The sequence below is a fragment of the Phyllostomus hastatus genome, unplaced genomic scaffold (genome assembly GCF_019186645.2).
Source record: "Phyllostomus hastatus isolate PE091 unplaced genomic scaffold, TTU_PhHast_1.1 phas_contig_58, whole genome shotgun sequence".
Classification (NCBI taxonomy): Eukaryota; Metazoa; Chordata; class Mammalia; order Chiroptera; family Phyllostomidae; genus Phyllostomus; species Phyllostomus hastatus.
The window spans coordinates 59,617,607-59,639,121 of NW_025333916.1; the positions used below are offsets into that span (position 1 = coordinate 59,617,607).

At 50.4% G+C, this 21,515-nt stretch overlaps 1 protein-coding gene across 1 annotated transcript in view; it reads right to left on the reverse strand.

Annotated features, from left to right (window-relative positions):
- Positions 1 to 21,295, reverse strand: part of OXCT1 (3-oxoacid CoA-transferase 1) — a 125,737-nt gene extending 104,442 nt beyond the window's left edge. Inside the window, exons 1-5 of the mRNA XM_045847765.1 lie at positions 21,111 to 21,295; positions 13,253 to 13,361; positions 11,582 to 11,672; positions 2,259 to 2,394; positions 832 to 981 (exon numbers count right to left, since the gene is read on the reverse strand). Coding sequence (XP_045703721.1) covers positions 832 to 981; positions 2,259 to 2,394; positions 11,582 to 11,672; positions 13,253 to 13,361; positions 21,111 to 21,188 — 564 coding nt within the window. The 5' untranslated portion in view covers positions 21,189 to 21,295. The remainder of the gene's footprint in view (positions 1 to 831; positions 982 to 2,258; positions 2,395 to 11,581; positions 11,673 to 13,252; positions 13,362 to 21,110) is intronic.
- Between the last annotated feature and the right edge of the window lie 220 nt (positions 21,296 to 21,515).

Here is a 21,515-nt window from a genome sequence, read left to right on the forward strand (position 1 = left end):
TGTTCAGTGACCTTTCACCTCCCCTCGAGAGCAGGGGCAGCGCTGACCCCTCCATGAGCAGGAAGGCGGTAAGGGACCCCCACCCCACCCCCCACGGCCTGAGTCTCCTCCTCCCTAGAGACGGGCTGGGCATTTCTGCGACCCGAGTTAACTTCTTAAGCCATGTGGGCAGGGAGAAGGGAGAGATTCTAAGACCACAGTAACAACAGATCAGCCTGTGTTTAAGTTTAAGAATTGGCTCAAACTGGAGTTACTTCAAATATCTAGAGTTCTCTTCTTCTCTAACGTGTGCGTGAAGTTACCAAGCACAGAGTGCACCCACGCGTGTCCGGCGCGCAGAAGGAAGGAGGCCGTGGGAGGCCTCCCTTCATCCTACTACATAGTTACAAGTGTCCCCCGTTTTCCACATTGCACACAGACTTGCGATTTCCTCGGCCTTTTTTTTTCTTGCCTGCCAATCACAGGAGAGTTCTGCGCAACAATAACATCGTGCATCTATCACACAGCCACTCTGCGCTCCACCTAAGCATAACCAGCGATTACAAAGGCTCCTCCACCGGTAAAAATCTACCTCCCAAATTAGTTCCCATACCTAACCTTAACTCGCACATCTCATGCGGGTTCCAGTTTCTTATCATGCACTTATTCTGGTTTCTCCATGAGGTTCCAATCACTAGCAGGCGCTCAGCTTTGGCTGGAAGTGTTCCCTGACACAGTGACATTCATGGATGGCGGTGTTTGTTCTCACACGGAGGGGACTCCACGCTTACTTCCCCCACGAGCCACCAGAGCCCCGCGCAGCAGAGGCGCCCAGATGACGGCGCTCCTTACCTCCCTGGGTTTGCTGGCGATGGCCACGCTGCCGTCCTTGTTGTACTTGATGGGCGCGCCTCCTTCCTGCACCAGGGTCCCATAGCCAGTGCTGGTGTAAAACGCAGGCACCCCGGCCCCGCCGGCGCGAATCCGCTCTGCAAGCGTGCCCTGCGGGGGAGCAAGGGAGGCCCGGGGGAGGGGCAGTGAGCACACTTCTCTCGGGGACACAGAAGCGTTGGGGCACCGCGCCCGCTCTCCAGACGGTTACTGCTCTGAACGGAACCCAGCGGGTCCATCGGTGCGTTTCACAAACTCTCCGTGCTTAGAAGGTTCATTTAAACCAGTCGCTGCCTCTCTGCGGTGCGGTGCAGTGGACAGGCAAAGGTGCCACGGCCGCAGTGTGGCCGCGTGGAGCGGTCAGGGACCCGGGGACGCCCCAGGGAGAAAGAGCAGCCCCCCAGGCAGGCTCGCTCTGGTCAAGCCCGCGCTGTGACTGGATTCCTGGGAGCTTTTTCTGTGTGACATGCTGCCACGTCACATCATTACCAAGTTGGTGAAGTCGGGGGTGACAATATGTTTTGTTAACAAAAGTAAAGCGGAGTGGAGGGCTCGGTTTCGGGACCCACGTCACTATGGAAGATGCGAGCCCTGGCTCCCGTAGCTCAGTGGATTGAGCTCCGGCTGTGAACCAAAGCATCGCAGGTTCGATTCCCAGTCAGGGCATATGCCTGGGTTGCAGGCCACGGCCCCCCAGCAACCGCACATTGATGTTTCTCTCTCTTCCCTCTCTAAAAATAAATGAAATCTTTAAAAAAAATTTTTTACAATAAAAAAATATGGAAGATGCAACCTGCAGACCCTTGTTTTACACAAACACCTGCAGAAAACTCTCTCCCCTCTGTGGCAGATGCTTCAGTGCCACGCTCACCCAAAGACAGGTGCGGAACCTCGTTCGCAGAGACGGCGTGGGAAACGGGAACCTGCCGGGTGAACCACCGCGGCTGCCTGCTTTGCAGTGACACGGCCCTGGGGGCGGGGCCAGACCCCGCTGACTCGGGGGCAATCGGTTCTGCACGCAAGGACTCGCTGTCCTGACCCGTCTCCACAAGCCCAGATTCCACACAAATGGCCGGTTCTGCGGTTCCTGCGGTTGACTTGGAGGATAATCCTCACACATTCCAGCGAGTCCGTTTGCATGCACGCCTCCAGCACAATTTACATGAAAACATAATTCACATTATACTTGAAAACGTATCCCGTAGCCTGGGTATTTTTATTAGAAATACCTCCTTCTTCTGTTGCGTAGCAACAGAAAATATCAGCTAGACTCCAGGAAAGGGCAGGTGTGACCTACAAAACAGCGTTCTCTCTGCCTTACCTGTCCTGCACAAAGACACGTCTGGGGAGAAGGAGATAAATTTTAAACTGAGAGAGAATTTTCTTACCTGAGGTGTCAGCTCCACTTCCAATTCACCAGACAAGTACTGCCGCTCAAATTCCGCATTTTCTCCCACGTACGAGGAGATCATGCGTTTTATCTGCTTCGTCTGGAGGAGGAGGCCCAGGCCGAAGTTGTCAACCCTGCAGGGAAACGCAAGCGGCTTCCCGTTAAAGGCGCATCCGGCAGAACGCGAACACGACCTCCGTTCAAAACCTTGACCTTGTGCTCAAAGGGGTCCTACCCAGGAGGCATTGCGCCCGCATTCCCTCGCAGTCCCCGGCCACCCACGGAGCACTACAAGGTGACTACTCTTGTCTTATTTTACAGCTAAGGAAACTGAAGCTCAAAATATTTAAGTGACTTTTCCCCCCAACAACGTGGCAAGTGACACAGCCAGTAGCACTCAAACCCACTTCCTTCCTGGGATTGAACTTCATCCCTTCCGTTCTTCCCACTGCTCCAGGGTGACCCCGGGTTAGATGAGCAAAGCGATGGGTGGTTGCGCCCTGTGCTGCAGAGGCGGCACCTCGGCCCCACCCTGCCCGGACCCCAGAGGCAGGTGTGGATGGAGAACCTCTTTCTGTCTGAGAAGGAGGTCAGGGGCATTCTCTTATTTAAAGAGAAAACAGCAGACTCTTGAAATATGGACCTACTTATGAGTAACTAGCAATATTTTCCCTATGTCACAGATACTCTGCTCAAGAAGATTGAAACACTTAAACATTTTTAACAACAAACAAAAAAAAGGAAATTAATCACAGACCAGTGAAAACATACAGGTAACAAGAATAACTCTGTATCTAAGTTACATATACTATGGTTTGAGATGTCGACTGATGTTGAAGTTCAAGTTATTCTCTAAAACGGTGCAGGTAGTGTCGGCTTTCTCCATTAGGCAAAGGTCTCTAAGTTTGTGCCTTTCTTTTCAAAGCAAAATGCGGCTCAAATTTCAAGCGAAGTCCATGTGGCGAGACAAATCAACAACTGACAGAGTGCTTTTCCATTTTTAGTCACCTTACCCATCTGTGCCCCTCAAGAGGCTCAAACAAACTTTAACCAACTAGATAGAAAAAGCATTTCTAAGACAATAAGGAATGCTTGAACGGAAGCTATGCAACTATCAAATATTTTAAGAAGAAAAACAGTGAAAACCACAGCGAGGCATTGCTACAAGTACAAACAAAACAGCTGAGTAAAAAAGAAGGCAATACCGAGTGTTGCCACGGCTGGGGAACCAGCAGAACTCTCACATGCACTGGTGGGAATGGAAACCGATACGAACACCTTGGGCAAACCATTAGCAGCACTGCTGTGCGTTTCACACGCCGCGAGTCAGTGCCTCTGCCCCGTGGTCTGCACCCAAGAGGAACACACACCGACGTTCACCGGAGGACACGTGCAAGAATATTCGTAGCGGCGCTACTCGTTATGGCCCCAAACTGAAGCTTCCCGAATGCCCATCCACCGCAAGACAGATAAACAAATGGCAGTGTAGCCACAAAACGGAACGTCGGACGACGATGAGAATGCGTTACCGACAACCCCCGGCAACGATGGATGACCGGCAGACAAAATGTGGAGCCAAAGACACAGGGCACAGTCCCCACTGAACTACTCCTCTCCTACTAAGCTCCAAGTCAGACGAGCGCAATGGGTGAGATCAGAAGCGAGGGCCACGGTTAACCCTGCGAGTGGAGAGGATATCGACCGGAAAGGGCCCTCTTGTGGGGTACCGGCCACACTGCGTTTCTCTACCTGCGTGTTGGTTCCGTGGGTGCGCAGCCTGTAAGCACCCACCGATCTGCACACCTCGGATGTGCCCCCTTTTCTGGTACTCTGTGGTTCAATAAGGTTTTTTGAAAGACAGAAATGCCAGAGTGACGAAGGCCAGAGTATGTCCTGGAAACACAGTCTTCATGTATGAACTCTCCCTCCTAATTCCTTCGGTGTTGGTGGCTCCGCCCCTGGGAAGTCTGCAACCTCTATACACCCCTCACTCACCCTCCAGTCGTTTACAGAGCTCCTCCTGCACCCCAGGGCTGGGGGGCCACCCCAGGGCTGGCGGTGGGGGGGGGGCGCAGCTCTGAGCTCAGGGCAGAGAAAGACGCGCAAACCTGCAATGGCGACGGAGCGAGGGCTGTGCTGGGAGGGGTCTGCGTGAGATGCGACGAGAATGCTGAAGATCCCAGAGCCCAGGGGGAAACAGACAGAAAAAGGCTGGGGGGCGGGGGGCAACACCAAGGGACTCTCAGGGGAAAACGTCTTCGGGAGCACAGCAGAGGTGTGGAGGGCGTGAGGGAACGAGGCAGGGCGGCAGCTCTGAAAGGGGGACGATGGCGCGACAGGCGGGCCGGGTTGTGCTCCCGCTTGAAGCCACGCCGAGCAAGGAGGGCTTCTCGCCCCGAGGGATGGAGTGAGCCTGTGAATGACTAAGCAGAAACGATCAGGATCTCCAATTCCTGGGAGAGGCCCAGGGAGGAGAGGCAAGGAGATGAGGTGAGAGGCTGGAAAGGGTCCCAACGAGCAACAACGAGGGTCTGACCTACACAGCAGCAACGGTGGGAAGGGAGAAGGGTCAATTCAGGGGAACTCATTCCTAAGAACCCCTGCCCCACCCCACCCACGACGTAGGGGAAGACGCACTCCAGAATTCCGGCTCTGGCCATGGAAAGTGGTGGAAGAACATACGCTTAATGACCGCCGGAGCCGGCCACGTGCTTGCCTGGGCAGGCGGGGAGGGCGGTGCCCGGTACCACCGAGCACCGCGGTTCTCCTGGCAACCCTTTCTGCCGCCCTCACTCCTCACTGCACCCCCACAGGCCTCACACGCACGGGCGGCCACGCCCGCCCCACTGGCCCTTTGCAGGTTCTGGGGCGCAGCGTTTCCCAGCGCCCAACCTCCCCACGCAGCCCTGACCCCTGAATGCTTCCAAGCAAGCAAGCCAGGGAACCGGAACCGTCAACCTCCTCCTTCCGGACTTCTTTCATCCTCCTAGCCTTCCAATGCCGAACCTGGTAGCACTTCCACCCCCACCCTGTGGGTATAAAAAACGGCCACGTGATTTATTCTCACCTGTGTCAACAAATCTGGAGCCTCACTAACAAGTATTTTCAACCGTGCTTGTTGCAGTACGGGGTGAATCCCCTGAAGATTAGTCATACACCACTTGTCCACTAGAGGGCTCCAAACACTCAAGACTGTGTCGGGTCTCCTGGAAACCAGTTGCTCCCCTCCACTTCCGTACACGTGGTGCCTGCTGCTGGGGCTTGCTTTTGGCCTCCTCCTAGTTAACACCGAGGTACACTCTCCCTTCTCCACGTGAACAATCCTCTCCCCTCGCACGCAGCTCCCCCTGCAGCCTGCTCCATCTCACCTGACGGCAGCCCCATCCTTGCAGGTCTTCAGCACAGAACTAAGGGGGTGACCTTGGACCTCTCTTTCACACACCATCAGGACATCCAGGCTCTAGCCTCGACATCCACCCAGAAGCTGGGCCTTTCTCTTCCCCTCCTCTGTGCCCTGCGCCAGCTCTTACCTGGACGCGGCGGTAACCTTCCCAGCTGCGACTCCTGGCCCCTAGGACCTGCTCACAAATGACTGCCAGAGCTACGGGCGTAAAATGAAACGCCTCGCTCAAACTCTGTGATGGTATTCGCGTGTTCAGAGTCAGAGCACTGGTCTCCGGGTGGCCTGCAAGGCCCCCCGTGCTGGGAAGTCTGGTTAAGACTCCTCCAACCTCACTCCCACTTGCTTCTCGCTCCACCTTCGCTGGCCTCCTGCAAAGGGGGTGCAGAGGGGGCTGGTAAAATGGAAGGAGGTGTGACTTGGGGTGGTGAACACACAATACAATGCACCATTATACTGCATTATAGAATCGTACCCCTGAAACCTAGGTGATTTCATGAACCAAGGTCACCCCAATAAATTCAATTTAGAAAAAGAATCATGTTCAAAAAAAAAAAAAAAAAGGCACCAGGCATCCTGCCTGGGGGACTCCACACTGGCCTTTGTGTCTCCAAACTCTCCCCCGAGATCTCTGCACGGCTCACCCCCTCACTTGCTGCAAGTCTCTGGTCAGCTGCTCCTGCCCCACAAGCCCCGCCTGGGCCACCCCCACTTCTGCCGAAGCTGCCCCCCACCTTCACGCTCCCAACCCCCTTTGCTCTAGGTCTTCTTTGCACAGCACTTTAACCTCCTACCACACTGCAGGTTTACTTACTGTGTTAGGTTTACCACGTACTGCCCGCCTCTCCCCATCGGGATGTGAGGCCCACCAAGGCAGAGACCTGGCCCCGTTGGGTTCACTGTGGCGCCCGAGCACCCGGACACACGTGCAGGCACAGAGGGCACTAGATAAACACGTGCTAACACGGGGCAAATGCACTTACTGCTCGACTGCAGCCGCCCCTCCGCACTGGCTCCTCATGAAAATCATCACATCTTTAGGTGGAATATTCTCTGTTGGTCCCCCCAGCCCCCACATCCACCCCGCCGGCCCCGTGCCCAGGATGGCTAGGCTGCATGGACCTGCGTGGACTGAACCACGGGCTCCCTCGCCCTGTGGCTTCGGGCGGCGTCAGTCTGTGGGAGGCACCACCCGGAGGCTCAGGGGCAAGAGAAGAATGTCAGGATGCACATTCCTGGTCCCCCCCCCGCCCCCCCAAGCTGCAGCGCACTGGGCAGCCCCTCTCCAAGGCTGTCTTCCCGGTGCTGACCGTTCCCTCCGTCACTCCACCAGGCTCGGGGCTGGGGGTCCTGTCACTAACTCCGAGGCCCAGTACTCACGCTGCTTCCCCTGAGTCCTGACCATTCCTTTGCATGGGTGAGCTTCCCTCAACTACCCAGCGTGAGGGTGCCGGCGCACCCTCCGGAGTCCTGTCGCCATCACACCCCTAGCAGGGAAACCGCCCCGCACGGTGGGTACGGTCTGTCTCCCTTCCGTGGTGTTACACCTCTGCAACCCCCTCCAAGCACACAATTCCACATCGTTCACTGACCCGGGAAGTTTTCTAACTGCTTTTTCACGGGTCTCTGTTTGGCTTTTCAACCTATGACACACTTGAACTTGGCTCTGTTTGGAGATGACCTCTCTGTATTTGTTGATCTTGGCTCTGGTAACAACATGTATTTGTTTTGGGGTTTTTTTTTTCTTCTTTTTTTCTTTACTTTGTTTCTGGACTAGCACCGGGCACACCAACTGAGCACTAGATACGGCGTCCAGCCCAGGTCACCACCTGGCCGGGTGCACAGCTGGTGTGCAGGCCTCGGAGAGGCTGGGCGGCAGCTGATACGGGTCTCCCTCGCCCATGATGACACAAACGGGAAAAGGCAAGGTCTTTGCACCATAAAAGACAGACATATGCAATCTTTTGCGGATGAGGAACATAACAGTTTTCACGGAGAAACGTGTACGGAAGCATTTTGCAGCTTGGAGAATCGAGCTAATTCTGATGAACTTTCAAAGCGATTACCTGGCTTGCCGGTAGTAACCAGCGTTTTGTCTGGATATCTAACAAAAGGAAGATTTAACCTGTTTCCTGCAGCACGACAAACTCAGGTTTCAAACATCTCAGTGGTTAAAGAAGTCTAAACCTGAGAATTAATTAAAGAGATACACTAATGTATCTCTTTAATTAATGTAATTAGTGTATCTAAAGAGATACACTAATGTATCTCTTTAAGGCAAAAAGTATTTCATGGAAGATATCGATGTTCTGCAAATATTTATGAAACTCCTTTTCATCTTCTGAAATCTCATTAATTGGCTATTCTGCTCAAAAGGAGTCTAATAAGAATCAAGTTGGAACCATTTACCAAACTGCATTCCTTGTTTACTCTTACTTTAGACATAAATAAATGTCAGCTACACAATTTATATTTACTCTGATAATGTTAAGAGATTAAAAGGAAAAAAGTGCTGTACTAAGACATACGGTTAATTTATGACATAGTCCTACGGGAAAAGTGAAATCTTCTAGGAGCCGAGCAGACGAGTTCAAATACATACCCCAGGAAGTGGTACCCCGCCCAGACAACATAACCAGGTCTTGGGAGAAGCTCCCAGTCAGCCAAGGTGGCCTAGATCTGTCCACGGGGCCCTCCAGAGCCCCACAGAGATGCAGTCACCTCAACAAAAGAGAAATGGGAACAGCGAAGGGGCCACTTACTTGTCTTTACCTTCTGCTTCAAAATCATTGGTGCAAAACCAGAAATTTTACTTAGAGTGGGCCCTCACAGAAATGCCTGCAGCTGATTAGGACAGTCCTACGCACAGGTGAGAGGACGGTAACCACAAGTACAGGTACATACCACGTCTGTCTGGGAAAAGTCCAGCCACTGTTACTATAACGACAATGGTCTGCATCGGTGCAACCTGGCAGCCAAGGGGAGCGGACTGGGATGCTCGTGCGTGAACAGTGACGATTTCACTGTACTGCTCAGTGGGGGCAGTAGATGCTCTTCAGTGAGCACATATACTGCGTGGCTGTCACATTCAAAATGACTGAGCGAGTGGAGCAACAAATCCACATCAGATTTTGCATTAAACTTGAACATTCCTCTGCGAAAAATATTGGGATGATTCGGAAGGCCACAGCTATGGGCACCTGGTGACTGGCAGCTTCATCACGACAGCATGCTCACTCATGCACCGTGTCTGGTGCAGAGTTTTCTGGTGAAACATCAGGTCACCCAGGTAACTCAGACCCCCTACAGCCCAGATTTGGTGCCCTGTGACTTCTGGCTTTTCCCCAAACTAAAATCGCCTTTGAAAGGGAAGAGATTTCAGACCATCGATGAGATTCAGGAAAATATGACGGGACGGCTGCTGGCATTTGGGAGAACTGTGTGAGGTCCCTGGTGCCTACTCTAAAGGGGACTGAGATGTCATTGTCCTGTGTACAATGAATGTTTCTTGTATCTTGTTTCTTCTTCAACACGTCTCTGTTTTTCATAGTACATGGCTGGATACTTTCTGGACAGACCTCATACACTGCCACATAATGCTTACTGATTTCCCATATGTGGGTGAGGCTGCCCCTGGAGTTGTCTAAATCCCCACCTTCAAGAACTAGAATCTAAGCCCTGGCTGGCGTAGCTCAGTGGATTGAGCACGGGCTGCGAACCAAAGTGTTGCAGGTTCGATTCCCAGTCAGGATACGTGCCTGGGTTGTAGGCCATGACCCCCAGCAACCACACATTGATGTTTCTCTCTCTCTTTCTCTCTCTCCTTCCCTTCCCTCTCTAAAAATAAATAAGTAAAATCTTACAAAAAAAAAAAAAAGAACTAGAATCTAAAAACACTCTTGTTGTGAGGAAAAGAACATGACTGACCTAACACAGCCATTCTGTTCTTGGATCTGTGGTTTAATTGGCTAATACACAGTGTTGAGAAATGTTGGTTCATACATATAATTCATATGTTAACATCTTCCAAAAATCAATGCAACGCACATGCTCGATTCTTCCTCATCGATCCCCATGGAAGTGCTGGTTTCTCTGAGGGATGCTGAGGGGGTCTGTCTGTTCTGGATGAAGAGCTACAACTCCACACCAAGCTAGTGGTTCCTCGTGGCCACAGCTCTTCCTGACCATTAAACCACACCAAGAAGCAGAACAATCAGGAGTCCTGAGCTTCCTGGAATTCCAATCAGGACTTCCAAGTCAGGCAGATCTTTCCATTACAAGAGCCTTTTTCTAGATGAAAAAGTATTTATTACCTCTAATTCCGAGTTCTCTCCATTCACCCAACATGTCCAACCATGTCGCTGGTTCTCCAGCGAAGCAATGCTACGTTTTCCTCACTGATCTGACTCGCGAGCCACTCCTGCAGACCCCTGGGGGCGAACCCCCTCATTAAGAGAACCAGCTGCCCATGCAGGCGCGCACAGTGCCTCCCTGTGTCCCACGAAGTGCCACAGGTTGTCCGTGCCACCTCTGCAGCAGGAATCTGTGTATCACACCATCCCTGGCGAGCACTGAGCTATTTGGAAAACCCAAAAGTACTGATCGTCAGAAGTATTTTGAATAAATATAAAGTCAGCTCAGAGGGCACTGGATGGGTTGAAGAAATATTAAGTGACCGTGGATAAGTCACTTCTCTATGGACAGACGAGTTTCCCCTGTGCAATGTGGGAATGGGAACCGCTGACCTCTGCCGTCCTGTCCAGCTCTGACCTTCAGTGACTCTGAGACCCGCGGGCTAACAAGCAGGGAACAGAAAAGTACTATAAGTGACAGCAGCAGCCTGTACCATGTAGCGGACAGAGTAAATACAATTCAGGATACAAGAAAGGCTAAGAGTCTCCAAGGCAACTCAGAAAGGGGCAAGACCAATGAAGGAAGATATGTAACTTGAGTTGAACTCTGAAAAAAGTGGGAAAGATGTGGATACAAAGAGAAGAGGTAGGAGAAACTTCCAGATAAAAATAATGGCATAAATAAACCCAGCAAAGGAAAAATGAGCAAAAAGGTAGGACCAATTTTGTATCCTAAATAACCTGTGCTGTTTATTCTAAGTTGCATTTTTGACAATAGGCTAAACTGCCAATGAAGTTAATTTTTAAAAAATTTTTGACATCTCTGGGTGGGCGGGCTGGGCTGAGAGTAAAAGATAGAAAATTGTGCTTGAACAACAATTAAAATAAAAATTAAAAAAAAAATTTTTGACATCTTTAGTCTTTCATTATTGACAGAGAGCTGATAGTTTGTCACTGTGTATAAAAATAGCTTTTCCTTCCTGCCTAAACATAGCTTAATGCACATGTCATTCATTATTGAAATGTTATTGTGTATTGTTGACATTTTGATGCGATCCTACCGTCTTAAGGGCTGGATGCCTGTTCTCCGTCTACCAAGACGAGCAACCTTTTCAGTGGTGAGTGGTGTTCCGTACATACCATCCAGAGGGATGCACAGTCAACAGAAAGACTTGAAACAGATTTTAAATTGGTACCCACCTGTCTTTACATGTAATAGTCTATATAATAACATACAACATAAAGGAAGTCTCTAAATTTTTAACTGCAGGATCCCATTTAAAATATAGATATGTTAACTCTAATGATCTAGTTGAAGTTAAAATAAAAGCACATCAGATTAAGATATAAAATCGTGCAAGTCTCCTTTACTTATGATTATGAAGTACGGCACCCAAAGTATCTGAATAAATTGTAGCCACCACTCCTGAGCTTGCTCAACACGATCTTTTGACGTGCGAGCCCATTGCTCTGACAGCAGGGAGGACTCCCGTTTCACTGCCGGACTTTGTTTAACTATCACGGAGGATTCCCGTCTCTTCCCAACCACGCGCGCCCGAACGCACTGACCCCGCGTTGTTGCTGACCGCCGTGAGCCCCCGGACCCCGGTCTTCAGCAGAGCTCCGATCAGGTTCTCCGGAATTCCGCATAACCCGAAACCTAAATCAGCCAAAAAATAAACAGCGTGTGAAGAGAGCGACGTCGTTGCAGGGAAATGTGTGTGTTCTTCTCTTGCGGTGAAAAGGAAAATGTAGAAAGCACATTATTAGACCGACTATGCAAAATGCAGATGTAGCTCAGCCACTCAGTCAATGGTCATAAAGCTGCGCCCAAACGTTTGACACCAACACGCAGCACCAGACGCCACCCTCAAGTCCTTGATTCAGAAGCATCAAGCCCAGTGCAATGTGTCAGCAGGGCGGCTACACATCCTCCTCCTTGCACCGAACTACATACCGATTACTGCCTGGCTTTATACGTAACGCCAGGACAGCCGCTTTCTCGAGCCTGTTTGTTTGACATGTCTCAGTATATTCTGCAGAATTGGAAGCCTAGGCTAATGACTTTCATTTCTTTACATTTTCCACAATTTTCAAATAGTATTGTGTTGAAAAGGACACTCAATGACTGATCAGAGGAAGGAAGGAAGGGAAGGGGGAAGGGAGGGAAGGAAGAAGGAAAGAGGAAAAGAAGGAAGGAGGGAGGGAGGGAGGGAGGGAAGGAAGGAAGGAAGGAGGGAAGGAAGGAAGGGGGGAGGAAGGGAGGGAAGGAGGAAGGAAAGAGGGAAAGAAGGAGGGAGGGAAGGAGGGAGGGAGGGAAGGAAGAAGGAAAGAGGAAAAGAAGGAAGGAAGGAGGGAGGGAGGGAAGGGAGGGAAGGGAGGAAGGGAGGGAGGGAGGAAGGAAGGGCAGCTCTAAAAATCAGCCTTGATTCCTATGGCCAAAGCCTAGAAACCCAAAGAAATGTGTAAGAGTCAGGCAGCAAGTTTAATGAGACTATAGTTCTAAATGATATTCCAAACAAAAGAGGCCCTTGAACTTGGGGGATCAGTAACAGTTAGATGTTTAGTGCTCTCTCGCTCATAAAATGAGGCAAACAAAAGCAGTGGCCAGATATGGGCCAATGAGATCAACGCAAACGTTCTAAGTAAAATGGAATTCCCCCAAACTGAGGGCTTTTTGTAAAGCTGCTAGTAAGACATCCCCATTTGAAGCTTCAGGTTTCCAAAATCATAAAAAAGAAGCACAAAATGAATGAAAAAGAAAAACGCAAAGTTCTAAGCTTTGCTAAAGTTTCAAGAAGGGGACATTGATGGAAAAAATAATAGGTACTAAATAGGTAAAAAGTGAATAAAATAAAATGAACAAATAATAACTAATAATTGGCCATCTCTTTTTTTATTGTATTCCGTCCATTATCATTTAGTCCATTACACGTGCCCCCCCCAACCCTAAGCTCCACAGCGTTGTCCACACCCACGAGTCCTTTCCCCTTTTTGCTCAAACCCTCCAGCCCCTCCCCTCCCCTCAGCTGTCACCCTGCTCTCTCTCTCTGAGTCTGTCTCTGTTGTGCTTGCTGGTTCAGTCTGTTCGTCAGGTTCACCACATACCAGTACAATATGGTACTTGTCTTTCTCTGATGGCATCTTTCGAATCTACATAACTTTGCTACTATGCTTTCCCGGCTTGGCTAAAAACATCAGGGTGTCACCATAAAAAGAGAAACCAGCAGTACTGCTCACCACCAACCAGGATCTTGGCGCCGTCCGGGATGTCTTTCACAGCCTCCACGGGATCTGTGTAAAACTGGGTATGGCGACGTGTGCTGGTGGAGAAGTAGCAAACCCATCCCTGGAACGTCAGAGAACACTTCTTAGTGAATTATCATTTGGAGCTACGTCTTGTCTTTACATGCATAGCAATTCATTCAATTCTTACACACACAAGGACGACTTCACTGTGTCCCGCTTGGAAGGAGCAGGGCTGGGAGCAGTTCGCCTTCGGAGTGGGATGGACACACGCTAGCCACAGATTAGAACTGAGACCCCAATGATCTACGTCTGCTACGATATACAAGGAAATTCTATCTGGGGCCACCCAAAAGTGGACCGCCCGTATACTAGCACTCAAATTCCCAATAATGGTGCCATCATGCCCTGGCTGAGTGGCTCAGTTGGTTGGAGGGTCGTCCCATGCACCACAAAGTTGTGGGTTCGATCCCCAGTCGGGGTATGTTCGGGAGGCAACCAATTGATATTTCTCTCACATCAGTGTTTGTGTTTCTCTCTCTCTCTCTCTCCCTCTCTCCCTCTCTCTTTCCCTCCCTCCCTTAAAAAAATCAATGAAACATAGTCACACATCCTCAGGTGATGATTAAAAAAATGAATAATGGTAACATTGAGCATCAACTTCTCATAGTAATCTAACCTTCCATTTAATCAACGAATAATTACGTACTGAGAACAGACTCCATGCCAACTATTGTGTTCTTTACTCCAGTCTGATAAGCATTAAGACAAGATTTCTGCTCTCGGGGAAATTAAGCACAGCATGACCAGTACAAATACTACACAACTGTGTCCAATCCAGTCTGGGGTAACAGAACGCCTCCTAAAAGAACAAGTAAAGAACAGCTCGAAAAATGACTCATCCGCCTACAGGGCTTGGGGTTTCTGGATGCTGTTGAAAAGTAGCCAACTACTGGGTTGGCCAAAAAGTCTGTTTAGTTTTTTCTGTAAAATAAAAGACACATTTTTCATTTTCACCAATAACTGCATTGATTTGGCTATCCTGAGTGTGTCGGCTGTGTCCCACATGGTACAAGTTCGTTGCTCTCTGTCTTGATTTGATCACTACCAACTTCAACTGCTCTACCCAACCGTGGAGCATCGTCCAGCGAGAAATCTCCAGCGTGAAACTTCACAAGACACTTCTGACACGTTCCGTCAGTCACAGCACCTCCTCCATACACTGCAGAAATCTTTTTTTTTTTGCATTTCCATTGCATTTTTACCTTTCTTTAAATAACAAAGTGTAATATGCCAGAAATGTTGCCTATTTTCTTCCATCTTCAATAAAATGGCAATACAAAAAAAATCCACCAATTCTGATAAGTTTCTTTGAAATGCACGCTGACAGGACAGCTGTCACAATACAATCTAACAAAACTGTTTCCAATGAAGTTCAAGACAACCGAGCACTACTAGAGCCACCTTACAGAAAAACAAAGCAAAACAAAACAAAACAAAAAGCAGTATTAACTGCAAGGGAGGCATAGCTAGAATTACTGTTACCCAGAGAGCTTTCACAAAGAGTTTTAAACTGTTTCCATCTTTATACTTCATCCACAAAATGGACAGGAAAAATTAGGAAGTCATTATGTTGTAAGCAATCAATCATACTTAACATTTCTTTATATATATATATACACATATGTGTGTGTGTACACGCACATATATAATCTCTATAGTCTCTCCTTTATTCCCATCATAGATTCGACCTAAGAAGAAGGAGCAGAGAGAATGCCCCGAGTCCGGATACACTGTCCCCTCCGCAGTCCACCCCCTCAGCCTCTCACACAGGGGTCGAAGCTAATCGCATAAAAGCATTTCCATCATTCTCCCTCTAAGGACTCCACTTAGAAACAGTGCCAATCAGCACGAAAGCCTCTTTAAGGGCACTATACTGAAAGTCCGTGAGACTGGCAGAGGTTACACAGGTGACTTTGTCCGTGTAAACGTCAACCTCGGTCAAGGTCGGGTAAGGACGGCGGTAGACCGGGCATGCCGCCCAAACCCGGGGGAATAAGTGGAAGCAGAGAAAGAAAGGAAAGGGCTTTCTTCTCTTTCCTATCTTGCAGGGACTTACTGGATTCTGTTTTAAATACACGCATGTGCACAAAGGTATTTTTAACCTTGGAGATTAAAAGTGTGGGGCCTAAATAGACAGGTCAATTTAGAGAGTACACTAAGGTTGAGGACGTCTTCTAGAAACAGGAAAAGAAAAACACAGAGAGATCTAATCCCACCAACTCATCCTACAGGCCAAGTTCTGGAAGCTTAGAAAGACCTTGTAATTTACCCAACGCTTTCAGAGCAGACCAGACCCCAGGTGGGGGCCTCCTGTCTCAGGGGTCTCCCACCACAACGTACGCCTCGCTCTTCCACTTCCATTTTACTGTTTCCACACAACAGCCCTTTAAGAGCGTCCTCTTTTCTCACGAAGCAGTCTGCTGTGACTCTCCAGCTACGAGTGAAGAGTCGGGGCCTTAGCAGCGCTGGAGGAAGGGAATGAAAGAATCTGCCTACACCTGAGTCCTCTGGGGGTGACGTCGCCCTGAACTATTAGTCCACAGACCGAGAACCGTGCGTCCTGCAGAGAGGAAGTCAGAAGAAAACTCGCTTCCCCTAGAGACCCAGGGAGCTCTTCAGATTCATGAGGATGCACGAAGCCCACAACACAGACGAGGCAGGGACTCCCGTGCTTTCTCCCAGTGGATGGCCAGAGCTTTCGGCACAGTCAGAGATAGTTGAGGAGCTTGCCCAACCCACCGCCCCTCCCCCCCCAAAAAAAGTACTTCAAAAGCTTTAAAGCAATAAAAGCGGACTCATGTTTCCGGTGAATTTGGGAAGGGCTGTCAAGGTAATGAAGAATTTACAGGCACTCGACTTTGTTTTTTTTTCCCCCCCTAGTTTTCATACATTCAGTTGGCAGTCCTTGTTGACATTATGCAGGAGTCATATTGACATCTGACATCTGTTGACCGAGAGACCGGTGGAGTGGCAGATGGGCCACACCCCCTGCCTCCGCAGTGGAGGCGTGTGTGCTGCCAACACCTTCTAAGATTACGGTGGGGGTGTGTGTCTCTAATAATATCCGTCCGCCTTTTTCCCTTAGAGAACTGAGCTCAGAGAGGAGCTCTCAACTCCTCTCACACTGACCTCTACTCTCTAACATATTTTAAATGCTGAAACAAGGATATGAAAAGATCCAAGCACCATCTGCTAAGGAAACAAATAACCTTCAAGCGTGCAGAGGTTACCTAATGGAGTGAAGGGAAATGATTTGTTCAGCTTCTACATCTACTTATTCTGGCGATAACTTCCCCCCTCCCCCACTGAGGTCTTCCTTTACGTTCGCAGAACCTATTTCATTTTGTTTGTCCCCTCTCTGGCTTCTGCAAATTTCTGTTTCACTACTACCACTATTTCTGCTATTGCTATTAGGGAGCACAAGTACCATGGTTCAGTACCGGAGAGGTAGTTAAATAATCAAAATTCTTACAGTGCAAGATTTTTTTCCGTTTAATCCCTTTCTCCTTGTAAAGTCATTTCCATAAGTTAAACTTTGTCTACAAATACCCTCTGCTTCAAATGCTTACACTTAACCTTTGAGCTCTGATTCCACTGTCCAGCCCAGGTCGCATCACATGCCTTCCCAACCCAGAATCCCCTTCCTCGCTAACCATTGTCTCCTGCACCTAAATTTCTCCTGTTCCTGTCATTCAGTACTCCAGTGCTTCATGAAAATGTACTGCGTCTTGAAGATCTTGCAGGGAAAACCCAAAACGCATACTGCTTTTTCATTTTTAAGTAAATTTTATCTTCATGATATGGAAGTGTACACCCAGGTGATATTTACCTTGTCATCTTAATGAAATATCAAAAGTCTGACAAACACGTGGGGAGGATCAGCCATGTGCAGAGAGGCGAGGTGAACTGTATCAGAGGGAACAGGCAGTGATGCGGCGGGGGGGGGGGGGGCACACACTCACAGGCCTGTGAGGACCAGCACGGCCTCTGCCAAGGGGAGGACTCTGCAAAGGGGAGGTGCTCTCACTGTGCGAGGGGAAAAAAAGTAATTTTCCTTCCACCCTTTTCAGTTCTTCTGGCTGCCGGTCTGCTAATGACATTGACATGAGACAGAAGGATGGGAGACAATGACCAAATTCATCCTATCCACATGGGGGTTCCATGAGGAGAGAATATGGGACCCAAGGGAAAAACAGGCAGTTGAGACTTACAGGCTAACCTGAGCTAAAGCGGTGTGGCGGGGGGAGGGACTTCAGAGGGAAGGAAGGCAATTCCTTCCTTCACGCAATGAGACACACAGAGGACTCTGACCAAGCTGGCCTGGCCGGGTTCCTGCCTATCACATACTAGGTCTGTTACAGCTCTGTGTGATGATGATATTGCCCTTCCTGGAGCAGGCCCTCCATCTAAATTCTTTCAGGCAGTTAGGGAGAAGGTCAAAGTCTTCTCCTGAGTCCTTCCTTGAAAATACCAGACTAAAATAATCTATCGGTGCCCCAACAAGGCATATTGGGGGGGGGGGGGGTACAAACTCTTCTTCCCCTCAGCTGTGCAGCGCCGAACCAGCGTGCCCCAGGTGAAACGTTCATTGTACACTAAACGCTACCAATGAGGCACTAACGACATGAATGAATCATAAGGGGCTCCCAGGGAGTTCCTGCCACCAGGCAAGTCTCCCGAGCCATGGCATACTTTCTTCTGGGGCGGGGGGGGCCTCCCTGTTCTACTCCAAGGCTGGTGGTGCAGTGCCCGACAGACCCTCTGAGGGAGCACGGATGGAGAGATGCGTCCTGCCCCGTGCATCAGAGAGCTTGCGGGGGTCTCCAACGCCTGGATCACGACTGAGACAGGGGCTCCGGCAAGGGGCAGCCGCCTGAGTGAAGGGACAGAGAGGTGAAAGGCTCAGTGCATTCAGGGACCTGCAAAACCAGGTCCCACGGAGAGAGAGGCTCAGGAAGAGCAGGCTGGCGAGCGGGACTGAGGCAGGTGGTACAAGGCCTTCAAGGCCACATTCAAGAGTTTCCGCTTCATGTCTCAATGAGGAAGGAACCGGGAAGCTTTAGAAACAGATGTCACAACTATCCTGTGAAAGTCTGCATCAGGAAAGTGGCAGGGGAACTCACTGTTTCATTCATCCATCCACTTATTCAAAATATCCATCTTTAGCAAATAAAGTAAATCCTGGGGATGGTGCAAAACAAACAGACAAACAAACAAACAAACAAAAAACATGCTCTGGCTGGCATAGCTCAGTGGATTGAGTGCAGGCTGCGAACCAAAGTGTCGCAAGTTCGATTTCCAGCCAGGGTACATGCCTGGGTTGCAAGCCATAACCCTCAGCAACCGCACATTGATGTTTCTCTTTCTCTATCTCCCTCCCTTCCCTCTCTAAAAATAAATAAATAAAATCTTTAAAAAACAACAACAAAGAAAAAAACATGCAAGCATACTCCCTGCTCTGATGAAACTTACAAACTAGTATGGCTAATAGTAAATAATTAGAAAATTATTACATGTGGCACAAGTGATCAACCAGAGGTAGAGAAGGAAGAGGAGAGAATACTTCCAGGCTTTCACACTGGGTGGATGCTTGTCTGTTAACCACAATGAGAACAAAACAAGAGAGGGGAAAAAGCCATGTTGTGGCTGGTTCTTTCTGAGTCAGAAAGAGTTTGTAGTGCTGGCTGACGTCCACATGGAGGGGACCAGTGAACTGGACTAGAAAGACTGCAAGTCAGGGAGTCTGGGGTTGGAGAAAGATCTGGGAAAAGAGGTTCATGGAAGAGAAGTAGCTAAAGTGTTAATGGCAATTTTTTTCCATAATAATTTCCATGGAAAAGTACTATGTGCTCCCTCTGAAACAGAAGTGGAGGAAGGAAGATACCTTCAGATCGTCTTCTCTAACCTAAGCTCATGCAGGTGGTTCTGAAAGTGCAGTCCTCAGACCAGCAGCTGTAACATCTGCCTGGGAACCGTTAGTAATGCAAACTACCAGGCCCTACTCAGGAGCAAGTCAATCAGAAGCTCTGGGGTGGACTATTGGATAAAGCCTCCAGTAATTCAGATGCATGCTCAAGCTTGAGAGACTTGCCTACCATTAAAAAAAAAAAAAAAACACTATCTCCTTTTACCTCCTGCTTGGGTTTAGCAGAAAAATTCTCCAGGTTGCTACTTATGTGTGCTCACTGGGTACTCTCAACAATGCGGTAAACACGTGTAGAGTTTCCAGTCTGTGCAGGGTCGCGTGCAAGGTGGATGAGAGACACGGGGAATGAGGTATACAGCAGTGTCCTTGACAAAATGAAACTGACATCTGGCTCAGAGCACACTTGTACATATTTGAAGTTAAACAAACACACCAGTGTTATAATTTAACTGAAGTAGAAGGTAAGGATTTCGCTAAGTGTCTAGCACTGGAGGAACCCTGGAAAGGAGTCAGGTTGGAGTATGACCATCAAACCTGAAGGTGAGAGTTTGAATGTGATAGAAACGTTCAATGTCATACAACAGAAACCTATGATCTGTAGCTTAATGATACACCTGAAGGTGAGAAAATGAGTAAATTACACTTAGGTAAATAAGTAACTGCCAAAAGAGAGAATGTTATTGACCTTGGCCTAAGGGTTTGCATTAGTGGCAAGCACTCGCAGCAATCTGACTGTAGGTCAAGTTCCCTCTTAATAACGCTTACGTAGCCAAAGCTATCTGCAATGATCAAAATGTTTCCTAAGAAGCACTTAGGAGTAAAGTGTTCCAATCCGAATTCACCCCCTGGCACGTGCCTAAGGTGCCCCTCTTCAGTTATTGTCAGATAACTGGATTCGGGAAAGGGGAGAGCCGTGGGGCGGGCCAGGGCCAGGAGTTCTCAGTTCGTAAGCGCCGCGTGCAAGGCGAGCTTTCAAGCTGAGAACTATTATTCTGGGAGCTATTAAGTAAAAGCATCACTTTTCATTTCCCGTCCTAGAATGAGGCTCCCACGGTCAAAACGTAGCGGAGGTAAGCCATCCTCCTGGACCAGCGCCTGGATCCAGTTCTCGCGTCCGAGGACTCGGGACAGGAACGCCACCTGACGGGGTGGGGGGCTTCCAGGCGGGGTCAGAGCCTGCTGCAAAACCCCACAACAACCCACAATCTCCCCGAGGACGCGGAACACCACTCGGAGGAGAGTTGGCACTAACGGCGGAACGAGGATTATAAAGGGTTTTGAAGAGGGAAATTCTCTTATCAGGATCCCTTTGGGGGGGGGGGGATCAGAAGGGACGCCGGACACGACAGACGCCCCAGACCGGAGCTCCAATCCGGGTTCCCCTTCCCACCACGCCCGCGGCACAGCCTTATAGGGCAGGAAGGAGGGCTCGGCTCCGCAACCCGCTCCGCGCCCGGCATCCGCCCCCTTGGCGGGCAGGTCCCGCCAACGGCAGCCAAGTCGGCCCTGGGTTCCGCGCCTCGAGACCCGCAGAGCCGGGCACAGATCTCCCCGCCGCCGCCGGCACCCTTCCCCTCTGCGCTGCACCCCACCCGGGCGGCGGCCGGGCCCCCCCCCCCCCCCGGCGCCTTCTCATCCCTTCCCAGCCTCTCTCGCGCTTCCCGGCCTCGTGTCCCCGCTTCGCAGAGCGGACGGAGAACCGAGCCGCCGCAGCGATCCGAAAGGAGCAGCGGGGTCAGCAAGGCGTCGGAGCATCCCGGTGCCCAGGATCGGCGCCAGGGCGCCACTCCCCGGCCGGAGAGGGCGGGCGGCCGCGGAGGAGCAGAGGCGGCTGCACTCGGGCTGTCCTCACGCGCACTTTACCTTGGACCGGGGGCCGGGGAGGCCGCGCGCGGAGGCGCGGAGCCGCGGCCAGGAGCGGAGCAGTCCGAGAGGCGCCATGTTGGGGCCCGGCGGGAGCGGCGGCTGGAGCGGGCGAGAGCGTCCGGGAGGGTGCGGGCAACCGTCGCGTCCCGGGGAAGAGGGAAAGGAAGGTGCGCGGGGGGCGGGGAGGGGGGGGAGGCGGGCTGGAGGCTCGGCCGCGCGTCGGTGACGTCCTCGGGCCCCTGCGGCGGGGTGGGGCCGGCTCGGTCTTTTTCCGGGTAGCTTTTCGTTGGCGAGCACCCGCCACCCTCGCCCCTTGGTCAACAGTTTAGCTTAGAGGGGGGCACGGTGTCGGCTTTCCCCAAGGTCAGGGTCAAGTCTGGGTCTGGCATTCGGAAGGCGTCG